Source organism: Rhinoderma darwinii, chromosome 4, assembly GCF_050947455.1.
Source record: "Rhinoderma darwinii isolate aRhiDar2 chromosome 4, aRhiDar2.hap1, whole genome shotgun sequence".
Taxonomy (NCBI): domain Eukaryota; kingdom Metazoa; phylum Chordata; class Amphibia; order Anura; family Rhinodermatidae; genus Rhinoderma; species Rhinoderma darwinii.
The window spans coordinates 311,046,536-311,059,600 of NC_134690.1; the positions used below are offsets into that span (position 1 = coordinate 311,046,536).

Genomic DNA, 13,065 nt, shown 5'->3' on the forward strand with positions numbered 1-13,065 from the left:
GTTTGAGGTACATTTTCCTCTCCCTGCACGCCGATTTTCGCTGCGTTTTTCGCCCGCGGCCATTGAGCGCCGCGGGCATAATACACCGCGAAATACGCTTTCTCTGCCTCCCATTGAAGTCAATGGGAGGTCAGAGGCGTAAACGCCCGAAGATAGGGCATGTCGCTTCTTTTTCCCGCGAGGCAGTTTTACTGCTCGCGGGAAAAAGACGCCGACGCCTCCCATTGAAATCAATGGGAGGCAATTTAGGGGCGTTTTTGACGAGTTTTGCGGCGCGGTTTCCGTGTCAAAAAACTCGTAAAAAAACTCTGTGTGAACTTAGCCTTAAATGTTCTTTACACAGGACGATTATCGGGCAGACAAGTGTTCATATAACGCTCGTTGCTGATAATTGCGCTGTGTAAAAAGGGCAGCGATCCGCAGATGAACGAGCAAACACCCAATCATCTGCTGGTCGTATCGTTTTAAAAAAGTGAAATATTATTGTTGTCGGCAGCGCATCTCCCTGTGTAAACAGAGAAACGCGCTGCCGACATGATAATAACGTATGGGGACGAGCGATCGGAGTAACGACCGCTCGCCCTCATCCATAGCTCCGTGTTATCCATAGCTCCGTGCGGATATGTCATAAATGTCAGGTAGATTGGGGTCCCACCTCTGGGACCCGCATTCACTACTATGGGAGTTACGGAAACAGATCAGACAAAGCCGGAGGTGGGACCCTCATCTATCTGACATCCTATGGATACGTCATAAATGTGTCTGATGGGAAGACCCCTTTAATGAGTATATCAGTAATAGTATAACTAGCAAGTACCAGCCGCTACCCCTCCCCCTCATTGCAACACCAAGTAAGGCCCCATGCACACGACCGTATTTTCATCTATCCCGAAAAACTGTCCATATTGCATCGGTATATACGGATCCGTAAAAAAAAGAGGGAGGATGCAAATGATGTCATCAGCATGTTGCATAGCAACGCTTCCGTAAATACGGTCAGAGTACGGATGCGTATCCATAGCCGCCCATATTTACGCTAGCGCCCATAGACTTCTATGGGAGAGTCCCTGCTGTAATTACTGATGAAAAATACGGTTGCGTGCGTGGGGCATAAGAAACTGCAGCTGCATCCCCCTCCTCCCTGTTTACAGTTTTTCACTAGATGGAACTTGCACGATCAACGATGTATCCAGTGAGTCGGCGCTCATTTACACGAGCCGACGCACGCTGTATGGGGATGAGCGATGGTTAATACGATGGTCCGTGCTCGTACAGTTTACGTATTGTCGGCAGCACATCCCGTTTGTACGCTGTGGACAACGAGGATTTTTTGGGACGCATAAAAGATGTGATCAGCTGACCAATGAGTGCAGTTTATCGTCTGATCGTCGCTGCCCATGATCGAAAACAAGCGCTTGTATGATTATCGGCATTGGTAAAGGGGTCTTAATGTCAATAAAAGGTTTTTTTTTTATATATATATCACAACGTTTCTAAGCATTTTCTATAGAACTTGATAGAAACCCATCGAGCCTAAAATAGACCCATCCTGGAACCCAGGGGTATAAACAGGCTTTTCTTTACAGCCCGAGGTCTTGATGACGTCATTGAGACCGCGCGGTGATCGTGTATTATAATTATTATAGATTGTGGGAGATCAAACATCAGGATATAGTTTTGTTGGCTTTAGCGATGGTTTGAACATTTGGTGTACTTCTTCTATTAGCCACAAGGGGGCGATACATAACCTGAAAGAACGCAGTGCGGGAGCCTTTTGGTTTTTCGTGGCATTTATATTGTGGGGCTATTATATAATCTATACCAGTGGTTCCCAACCGGGGTGCCGAGAGCTGTTCAGGGGTGCCGCGGCTCATCCACGGCAAAAATAATAATTATTTTTTTTGCTACAAGCTCCGCCCCCGACGTTGTAGCAGACGTGACGCGCGGACGTCTGTTACAAGTACCGCCCACCGCTTCCCACTAGAAGCCTGACGGAGGGAGAGGAGCCATTAACACTGGGCAGGGTAAGTGCGTTTTTCTTTACTTTCTTAGCAGTTGTGTGAGAAATGGAGCCAGGGGAATGTGGGTAGTTGTAGTTCTCTCCTCTTATACCTCCTCCCTGTAATGTCCTCTGATATCCCATAATAACAGCCTGGACATGCTGGGAGTTGTAGTCCTCTCCTCTTATACCTCCTCCCTGTAATGTCCTCTGATATCCCATAATAACGTCCTGGACATGCTGGTAGTTGTAGTTCTCTCCTCTTATACCTCCTCCCTGTAATGTCCTCTGATATCCCATAATAACAGCCTGGACATGCTGGGAGTTGTAGTCCTCTTATACCTCCTCCCTGTAATGTCCTCTGATATCCCATAATAACGTCCTGGACATGCTGGGAGTTGTAGTTCTCTCTTCTTATACCTCCTCCCTGTAATGTCCTCTGATATCCCATAATAACGTCCTGGACATGCTGGGAGTTTTAGTCCTTTCCTCTTATACCTCCTCACTGTAATGTCCTCAGATATCCCATAATAACAGTCTGGGCATGCTGGTAGTTGTAGTTCTCTCCGCTTATACCTCCTCCTCCTGTAATGTCCTCTGATATCCCATAATAACGTCCTGGACATGCTGGGAGTTGTAGTCCTCTCCTCTTCTACCTTCTCCCTGTAATGTCCTCTGATATCCCATAATAACGTCCTGGACATGCTGGCAGTTGTAGTTCTCTCCTCTTATACCTCCACCCTGTAATGTCCTCTGATATCCCATAATAACAGTCTGGACATGCTGGTAGTTGTAGTCCTCTCCTCTTATACCTCCTCCCTGTAATGTCCTCTGATATCCCATAATAACAGCCTGGACATGCTGGGAGTTGTAGTCCTCTCCTCTTATACCTCCTCCCTGTAATGTCCTCTGATATCCCATAATAACGTCCTGGATATGCTGGGAGTTGTAGTCCTTTCCTCTTATACCTCCTCCCTGTAATGTCCTCTGATACCCCATACTAAGTCTGGACATGCTGGGAGTTGTAGTTCTCTCCTCTTATACCTCCTCTCTATAATGTTCTCTGATATCACACAACAGTCTGGGCATGCTGGGAGTTGTAGTTCTCTTCTCTTATACCTCCTCCCTGTAATGTCCTCTGATATCCCATACTAAGTCTGGACATGCTGGGAGTTGTAGTCCTCTCCTCTTATACCTCCTCCTGTAAACTTTCTCTGATATCACATAACATCCTGGACATGCTGGGAGTTGTTGTTCTTATACCTCCTTATTTATTCCTTCCCCAGGGGTAATCACACTTTCTGTCTGTGATGGTCCCTTTACTAGAGGGGCAGATGGTTATTTTATCGGGGGGCGGGGGGACTGAGGCTGATGGTGGCTTTACTGGAGGGGGCTGGTGGTCATTTTACTAGGGACGGAGGCTGATGGTGGCTTTACTGAGGGGTCATTATAATGTGAGTGGGGGGCTGACGGTCATTACTGGGAGTGCGGGGCTGACGGTCATTACTGGGAGTGGGGGGCTGACGTCATTACTGGGAGTGGGGGGGCTGACGTCATTACTGGGAGTGGGGGGGCTGACGTCATTACTGGGAGTGGGGGGGCTGACGGTCATTACTGGGAGTGGGGGGGCTGACGGTCATTACTGGGAGTGGGGGGCTGACGGTCATTACTGGGAGTGGGGGGCTGACGGTTATTACTGTGAGTGGGGGGCTGACGGTCATTACTGGGAGTGGGGGGCTGACGGTCATTACTGTGTGGGGGGGGCTGACGGTCATTACTGGGAGTGGGGGGCTGACGGTCATTACTGGGAGTGGGGGGCTGACGGTCATTACTGGGAGTGGGGGGCTGACGGTCATTACTGGGAGTGGGGGGGTTGACTGTCATTACTGTGTGTGGGGGGCTGACGGTCATTACTGTGTGGGGGGGGGCTGACGGTCATTACGGTGTGGGGGGCTGACGGTCATTACTGTGTGGGGGGGGGCTGACGGTCATTACTGTGTGTCGGGGGCTGACGGTCATTACTGTGTGTGGGGGGGCTGACGGTCATTACTGTGTGTGGGGGGGCTGACGGTCATTACTGTGTGTGGGGGGCTGACGGTCATTACTGTGTGTGGGGGGCTGACGGTCATTACTGTGTGTGGGGGGCTGACGGTCATTACTGTGTGTGGGGGGCTGACGGTCATTACTGTGTGTGGGGGGCTGACGGTCATTACTGTGTGTGGGGGGCTGACGGTCATTACTGTGTGTGGGGGGGGCTGGACGGTCATTACTGTGAGTGGGGGGGCTGGACGGTCATTACTGTGAGTGGGGGGGCTGGACGGTCATTACTGTGAGTGGGGGGGCTGGACGGTCATTACTGTGAGTGGGGGGGCTGACGGTCATTACTGTGAGTGGGGGGGGGGCTGACGGTCATTACTGTGTGTGGGGGGCTGACGGTCATTACTGTGTGTGGGGGGGGCTGGACGGTCATTACTGTGAGTGGGGGGGCTGACGGTCATTACTGTGAGTGGGGGGGCTGACGGTCATTACTGTGAGTGGGGGGGGGCTGACGGTCATTACTGGGAGTGGGGGGGGGCTGACGGTCATTACTGGGAGTGGGGGGGGCTGGACGGTCATTACTGTGAGTGGGGGGGCTGACGGTCATTACTGTGAGTGGGGGGGGCTGACGGTCATTACTGGGAGTGGGGGGGGCTGACGGTCATTACTGGGAGTGGGGGGGCTGACGGTCATTACTGTGAGTGGGGGGGCTGACGGTCATTACTGTGAGTGGGGGGGCTGACGGTCATTACTGTGAGTGGGGGGCTGACGGTCATTACTGTGAGTGGGGGGGCTGACGGTCATTACTGTGAGTGGGGGGCTGACGGTCATTACTGGGAGTGGGGGGGCTGACGGTCATTACTATGTGTGGGGGGCTGACGGTCATTACTGTGAGTGGGGGGCTGACGGTCATTACTGGGAGTGGGGGGGCTGACGGTCATTACTATGTGTGGGGGGCTGACGGTCATTACTGTGAGTGGGGGGGCTGACGGTCATTACTGGGAGTGGGGGGGCTGACGGTCATTACTGTGAGTGGGGGGCTGATGTTCTTCAAGTGGTTTCCACCTCTGACCTCCCATTGAAATTAATAGGAGGCAGAAAAAACCTGTGGCGCTCGTTTGGTGCTTTTTTGTCTGCGGTTTTTGCATTCGCTTCAACGGCTTAAAAAAAATGTGGGCAAAAAACACAGCAAAAAAAAAAGTCAAACAGCGCTGTCAATTCAAAATCTGCCTCAAAATTCGTAAATGAATTTGGAGGCAGATTTTTAGTTTCTGCCTTACAAAAAAACGTTGTGTGAACATAACCTAAGAGTGTACTGCTTGTTTTTCGCCATTTTTTGTCGTTTTGTAAACAATTTTTGGTAGGGGTGCCCTGAGAATTATTTTTTTTCCCTGGGGTGCCTCGAGCCTGAAAAGGTTGGGAAACTCTGATGTATACAGTCGTCCTGGTGTATCTGGCAGTTTTCTAGAGTTCAGTGTATAATCATTGATAGATACGGTGACGCTGACATCACGCCGGGCAGCACGTGCGTCCTCATGAATTATACAGGATACAGACAATATTATTAAAGAGGAGCCGTCACTTCTCCTGACGTGTCTGTAAGGTTCTGTTCACACGCAGTGAGCAAAAACGTCTGAAAATACGGAGCTGTTTTCAGGCGAAAACAGCTCCTGATTTTCAGATGTTTTTTTTTAACCACTCGCGTTTTTCGCTGCGTTTTTTACAGCCGTTTTTTGGAGCTGTTTTACGAGTCTATGAGAAAACGGCTCCAAAAGTGTCCTGCACTTCTTTTGACGAGCCGTCATTTTACGCGCCGTATTTTGACAGCGACACGTAAAATTAAGGCTCATGCGAACAGAACATCGTAATTCCCATTGAAAGCAATGGGCAGATGTTTGTAGGCGTATTATGGGCGTTTTTTCAGCCGTAATTCGAGTCGTAAAACGCCAGAATTAGGTCTGAAACCACTGCGTGTGAACATACCCTTATAGTAAATACCTGTATTCCCCATGAAATAACTATTCTGGAGCGTATTTTCTCAGATCTCTGGCTTGTGCCGTTCCTCTGTTGTTCCTCCTAGAAATGTATGTATTAATAGATAAGAAATGTATGTATTAATAGATAACTTGGTGTTGCCATTCTCCTCATCAAAGGTTGTGTCCCTACAGTCTCTCTGTCAGCACTGATTGGACGTTGTCAGTTTGTGTAGGGACACACCCCCAACTGGTAACACACAGCTGTTAATTCTTACATTTCCAGGAGGAATAACAGAGAAACGGCACAAAGCAGAGAGTCCTAAGAAAAGTTGCACTCTCGACTGAATGTTTCTTCTCCTCGTCTATCGTGTGTGTTGATTTTATACATTTTCGCTGCTGCCTGTCTAGAGATCATATTGATTATTAGGGTATGTGCACACACACTAATTACGTCCGTAGTTGACGGACGTATTTTGGCTGCAAGTCCCGGACCGAACACAGTGCAGGGAGCCGGGCTCCTAGCATCATAGTTATGTACGATGCTAGGAGTCCCTGCCTCGCTGCAGGACAACTGTCCCGTACTGAAATCATGTTTTCAGTACGGGACAGTTGTCCTGCAGCGAGGCAGGGACTCCTAGCATCGTACATAAGTATGATGCTAGGAGCCCGGCTCCCTGCACTGTGTTCGGCCCGGTACTTGCTGCCGATATACGTCCGTAAATTACGGACGTAATTAGTGTGTGTGCACATACCCTTAGATGTTTTATTTCTGTATATTTGTACTGCATTGTTGCAGCTCATCGTCCTCCAGCTGCGGCCTTTCATTTCCATGACGACTGCTCCACTTTTCCTTTGCTCCAGTTTTACATTTCCCACCTTTGTCTGGATTACGGATTCTCTGTAAGGTTCTGTGCACACGACCTATTTTCAGGCGTTTTACGCCTCGAATCACGCCTGAAAAGACGGCTCCATTACGTCTGCAAACATCTGCCCATTGCTTGCGGGATCTGCTGCGGGTAGCTCTTCTGTTGCCGCATTATTAAATAGATCATTGATGTCGCTGTTCTGGTAATTGATGCCACGAGGATCTATTGTATTCATTGATGCAGCGTGCGTTAATTACTGACATCCGGCAATCTCATATCTTCACCGTCAATGTCATCACTTTCTTGTCACTTGCATTGGTGGCATCAGTCAGTATAAAACCGCTCCGTTTATCCTACGTCACCTGTGATTCTGCTGAATTGTCACCGTCTCTTATCCGCTTAACTGATTGTATGTCTCTCAGCAGCGTTTTACATCATCATGAAACCACCCCAGAAAAGCTCGTCCCGCAGGAAGGCGGCGCAGCCGCAGAAGAAACCTGCAGCTCCTCCTCAATCTCCGCCAAGTAAGAGAAAGTTGCACCTTGATCATCTTATCACTCTCATTATATATTTTATTTTAAAAATGAATTCCGGATAACCTCGGGTCGTGTAATACTAGATTGTAATCAGTTTCTCAGCTTTATATCTTAGGGGGTTCGTTTTTCTATGCAGGTAAAAATCTGTTACATACACAAATTTCTGTAGCACAAGGCCGCCACTAGGGGAAGCAAACTGAGGACTGATGTATATAGGCACAACAGGAGCTGTATGCATGTGCACAATCGTCTCCCCCTAGTGGTGATTGCAGGAAGCACGTTACTATATGGCTCTGGGAAGGGAATCTGAGAACACATCTCACACCCATGAAGATATATTATGAAATGAGGGATCTAAGAATTTCCAACCTGCAGTCCGACCGCTCTATTCATTCCCTATGGGATAGATGGAAATAGTCAAGTACAATGCTCGCTGTCTCCCTCAGTCCCATAGAGTAGTGATCCCCAACCACCGGGCAGTGGTTCATTTGATACCGGGCCGGGGTATCTGATATCAGCTCCTATGGCCTCAGGGAATTTCTGGCGAAAACTCCCACCAAACTGTGGTGCAGTTTTTCGCCCCAGGAATGTCCACTGCGAAAAACTGCTGAGCAGGCCTCCTGGGATGACGTTTCATCACAGGAGACCACTGCAGCCTGTGATTGGCTGCAGCGGCTGTCACATGGGATGAAACGTCATCCCAGGAGGCCGGTCCTCTAACGTCATCCAGGCCGGCCTCCTGGGATGATGTTTCATCCCATGTGACTGCCGCTGGTCCCAATTCCAACTGCATCTGCATCCTTATGACGCAGATACAGTTGAATTGAATGCTGGAGCCGGATTGACTGTCCTTGCCCAATTATGCACTCTGCGCGATTTTGTGACGTCAATTTCTGAGCCTTTTTTCTACTCCGTTTATGCAGCGTGTGGATGAGACTTGTTTTATCTCATCCACTTTGCTGCTACTGTATTATGCTGCTGATTTTCCGCAGCATAATACAGGTATTATAATACAGGTATACGCCGTATTTACGCAATGTGTGAACTGACTCTAACCCCCCCACCCCTCTGCCGGTCCCCGCAAAAATGTTCTTGCATCAAACCGGTCCTCGGTGCAAATAGGTTGGGGACCACTGCCATAGAGAATGAATTGAATGACCACCACTCTGGGACCCGCACTCTCTTGTTAACAACCCGCAGCGATCCGGCATTTATCACCTATCTTGTGGATAGGTGAAAAATTATTTTCGTGGTACAACCCCTTTAATCCGGTATCAATGGGACTTGATGGACCCCAAATTATCAGTCATAGAAAAGTATCTAAAATTTGAACGTCCACATTTATATCCTTTTTAGGTCCAACATTCTGTGCTGATTAATTTCTTAATGTAGTTTTACAGCAGTTGGAACACAGTTTTCTGAAACAGAGCTCTAAATCTCCTGCGTTGACAGTTACATGGTATAATTTTGTCTCCCTGCAGCCACCACTAGAGGGAGCTCACTGCATACTGTTTTGTTACCAAGTTCAATGTACAACCATATACAATGAGCTCCCTCTAGTGGTGGCTGCAGGTAGCATGTTCTGTTTTAAATCTGTTTACCTGATGTTCCTTGGGGGACATTAAGGTAATAGGCCATGTTCACACAGGGCAGATACGCAGCGTAAAAGTACACAGCGTATTGGCCCTGGGCACCGGAGATAATTCTGGCTGAAAAAGTGCAGTTTTTCGGCTGGAATGTCCATAGAAGGTAGAGAAAAAACCAAAAACCCATACTTACCCGTAGCCATGGTGACGTGTCCCTCTGATGTTCTGCAGCAGTCATATGGGATGAGACATCATCCCTGGAGGCCGGGTTGAACGCAGGAGCAGAGAGATCTGGGTAAGTTTGGCGGGTTTTTTTCCGCTGCGTCTGGATGAGATTTGTTTGAATCTCCTCCACTCTTCTGCTTCTGTATTACGCTGTGGAGTTTCCGCAATGAAATCCGTTGCAGAAAATCCGCCGTGTTTACGCTACGTGTGAACCCGGCCAGACAGTGAATTTCCATGTAGCGGGAGATTCATTTTCAGCTGTGATTATGGATTTCTTTCTTACAGGAAGAGGGGAAACAAGTCGCAGACCGAGCACGCAACGAAGAAGACGCTACCGCCCAGGAGCCCGTGCGCTGATGGAAATAAGAAAGTACCAAAAATCAACCAATCTGCTCATTCAGAAAGCCCCGTTTTTCCGCCTGGTGAGTGGATGTGTCCTCTGCGGCTGCTCCTCTTTATTGTCGGTGATATTCCCCTTTTATTCTTGCAGGTGAGAGAGATCTGCCTGAAGTATTCCCGCGGCGTGTTTTACTACTGGCAAAGCACCGCACTTATGGCGCTACAAGAGGTCAGTATCTCATACAATGCACTGTCCATGTAACGCATGGGTCAACCAGAGGGGGAGCTGCTCTTAGCAGTGGTTCACTACTCAGCCCCCGCCCCCTCTAACACATCCATATGCCCTAGCGGGACATTTGCATAGGGGTTGTGAAGCATTGTGGGAGTTCCAGAGGCCAGACCCCCCCCCCACCATCACTCTAGCTAACAGCTCCTAAAAGTGAAATCTGATCAGTCCTTCGAGCTGTGTAGTAAATTATACCGGGAGTGCTGTCACTTTAAGAGGGACTAATGCTCTTCTGTATCCACAGTCAGCTGAGGCCTTCCTCGTGCGGCTCTTTGAAGATTCTTACCTCTGCAGTCACCAGGCCAATAGGGTCACTCTCTTTGTGAAGGACATGCAGCTCGCACGGAGAATCCGAGGCATCCCGTATGGACTGTGATAACGCTGCCGTTTTATCTCTCAAGATTTGATGAAGAATGATCACGTGTAAATAGTTTTATATTAATGGAGAAAATCTATTGGGTAATACAAGTTTTACCATTGCATAAAAGATCCAGTTTGGAAGAGTAAACCGGCTTTAGCGCCCCCTCCTGACACTGGTTGCAGTGGAGTTTTTTTCTTTGTTTTATCTGTTCATGGGAAAGTTGTTACAACCAATATGGCTGCCACTGCAGTTTGCAGGGTGGTAGTGCAGTAGTTTTTCTGTCCAGCTATGTAGTGGGTTGTAGGGGTCCAGGATGTAGCACAGAAAATGACCACAAGGCGGCACTGCTGGACAAAACCGCTAACAAAGACGCTGGACACAACCGCTAATGAAACCTCTGATCTGGCTTACCTTCTAATTGTTCTGCTGAGTTTATGATCCGCTTCCTGTTTTTATTCTGTGAAGATTTGTTAATTTTTTCAAATAAAAAAAAAATTTATATTATAACTTTGATCTTCATCATTTTAGACTAATCTTCATAAGGGCTTGGATATGATCAATGACTCCAGCTTCGCTGTAGTTCAATACTCTTGCTCTGTCCCACGCCCATTCTTTAGACTGCAGCTATGCTTGTTCAGAGTGTTTGCTGTGTGGGTGGGTGTGTGGGTTGGGTCCAGAATTATTTGGGCAGTGACACAATCTTCATGATTTGGGTTTTGCTGCCACCACATTGGATTTGAAATGAAACAACTGAGATGCAATTGAAGTTTAAACTTTCAGGTTTATTTCAAGGGGTTAAACAAAAATCTCCTGTGAAAAGTTTAGGAATTGCCACCATTTTTCTACACAACCTCCTCATTTCAGGTGATCAAAAGTGATTGGACAAATTAACATTACCATAAATGTTTTTTTTAATACTTTGTAGAGAATCCTTTGCAGGCAATGATGGCCTGAAGTCTGGAACCCATGGACATCACCAGACGCTGGGTTTTCTCCTTTGTGATGTTTGCCCGGCCTTTACTGCCGCGTCTTCAGTTGTTGCTTGTTTGTGGGTCTTTCTGCTTTAAGTTTTGTCTTAATGGACTGGTGTCACTAAAAAATTATTTTTTATATAATATTGCTTTTAGTAGGTCATTAAAATAAATTTTATTTATTTGTGTTTTTGTGTTGTACTTTTTATTTTTCTTTTACTCCTCTATGGGGGCTGCCATTTTTTTATCATCTCTGTATGTGTCGATTAACGACGCATACAGAGATGGAATACGGCATCTACAGGGCATAGGAGTCAATGAACGGGAGCCTTTCCATTGATTCTGCTCTCTGTCTCTGTACTGCGCAGACGCAGGTCAGAGTCACACAGCAGAGCAGCTGTTTGCAGGGAGATAGCAGGCGCTATACTGAAGACCAGCTGCACTGCAGGTGAGGTGTGTGTCTCTGTCTGTCCCACTCTATCTCACAGACCCCCGCTCTCGTGACCCCCGACGGGCCCCCCCCCCCCTTGTATGAAGGACACATGATGCAACTGTACTGGGAAAGCCCTGAACGATAAATCTTTCTAGTTGTGCTGAGACTGTTTGGGGATGTGACTAATGAACCTCTCACACTCCAGTAGGAGGGGTAATGTGGTCACCCAGCTTTCCCAGACCCCTGAACGATAAATCTCTCTAGTTGTGCTGAGACTGTTTGGGAATGTGACTAATGAACCTCTCAGTCTCAGCAGAACTAGAGAGATTTATCGTTCAGGGGTCTGGGAAAGCTGGGTGACCACCATGACCCTTTCACACTCCACTAGGAGGGGTAATGGTGGTCACCCAGCTTTCCCAGACTCCTGAACGATAAATCTCTCTACCGTAGTTGTGCAAAATCAAGTGTAATCAAGCATTTTTTTTAATGTGCTTTTTGGCACGTAAAATGTGCAAAAAAAAACGTGTCAAATACACGGTGTGTGAACCGGTCAACTGAAAAGTCATTCACTTCACTTTCATCATTCTAAGGGTATGTTCACACGCAGAGTTTTCAGCTGAAAAATCGGAAGCGGAACGCCTGCAAGCGTCTGCCCATTGGTTTCAATGGGAAATATGGCGTTCTGTTCCGACAGGGCGTTTTTTACGTAGTCGTTTTCCAAAACCGGCACGTAAAAAGACGCCCGCCAAAATGAAGTGCGCATCACTTCTTGAGACGTTTTTGGAGCAGTTTTTAATTGACTTTATAGAAAAACAGCTCCAAAAACGGCCGTAAAAACGTGAGTTTGATTAAAAAATGGCTGAAAATCAGGAGCGGTTTTCCCTTTGTTTAGTAAGCGTGTGGACATACCCTTAGCCTTTTGGTGTTTCCTATAACTTCTGCCAGATGCAGAATCACACCCAAAATAGCTGCCGGACACTGCTTAGCAATTTGAAGACACCTTTTCCTGGCTTGTGGGAGGGGGGAGTGAGATTCCCTCCCACATTTACGGCAGCTGTGAGTCAGGTTGCTTTGCCTTATTCACCTTGCTGTAATTCTGGGAAGTTCTCCCCCTGGTGGCCAACATAGGAAAACATGTCAAATTATTATTAAATTTTTAATACTTTCCACCATATGGAAGAAAAAAAAAATACAGCAAAAAAACGTAAAAAATATAATGGCAATAAGTAAAGACACTTAAACTTTTTTTTTTTTTTTTTTTTTTTAATTCGCGACACATTCCCTTTAAGGCAGCAGAATAGGCTAGTAAAGCTCTGTATATTGGCACACACCTCACACTCAATTACGGACCATAATTGCAGATAAAAATACTCATTCATTCATTTCTATTGCAAATGAACACCTCCTATATTTACAGTGCCACCTGATCGGATCCTGCAATATTGACACA

At 47.4% G+C, this 13,065-nt stretch overlaps 1 protein-coding gene across 2 annotated transcripts; it reads left to right on the forward strand.

The window, feature by feature from the left end:
- Positions 1–1,856: 1,856 nt before the first annotated feature.
- LOC142761213 (histone H3-like centromeric protein A) lies at positions 1,857–10,718 on the forward strand. 2 transcript variants are annotated; one of them, XM_075864401.1, is made up of 5 exons: positions 1,857–2,024; positions 7,301–7,402; positions 9,511–9,647; positions 9,716–9,793; positions 10,095–10,718. In XM_075864401.1, the coding sequence occupies exons 2-5, from the start codon at positions 7,318–7,320 to the stop codon at positions 10,224–10,226; spliced, it is 432 nt and encodes a 143-aa protein (XP_075720516.1). In that variant the 5' UTR covers positions 1,857–2,024; positions 7,301–7,317; the 3' UTR covers positions 10,227–10,718. The 2 variants fall into 2 exon arrangements, with proteins under 2 accessions (XP_075720516.1, XP_075720517.1); XM_075864402.1 differs by having other exon boundaries at positions 1,858–2,024; positions 7,304–7,402.
- The last annotated feature ends 2,347 nt before the right edge of the window (positions 10,719–13,065 follow it).

Coding starts and splice junctions, on each gene's coding strand:
- LOC142761213 (XM_075864401.1), top strand. CDS start 7,318: ATGAAACCACCCCAGAAAAGCTCGTCCCGCAGGAAGGCGGCGCAGCCG. Junction 7,403..9,510: donor TCCTCCTCAATCTCCGCCAA/GTAAGAGAAAGT, acceptor TCTTTCTTACAG/GAAGAGGGGAAACAAGTCGC. Junction 9,794..10,094: donor CACTTATGGCGCTACAAGAG/GTCAGTATCTCA, acceptor CTGTATCCACAG/TCAGCTGAGGCCTTCCTCGT.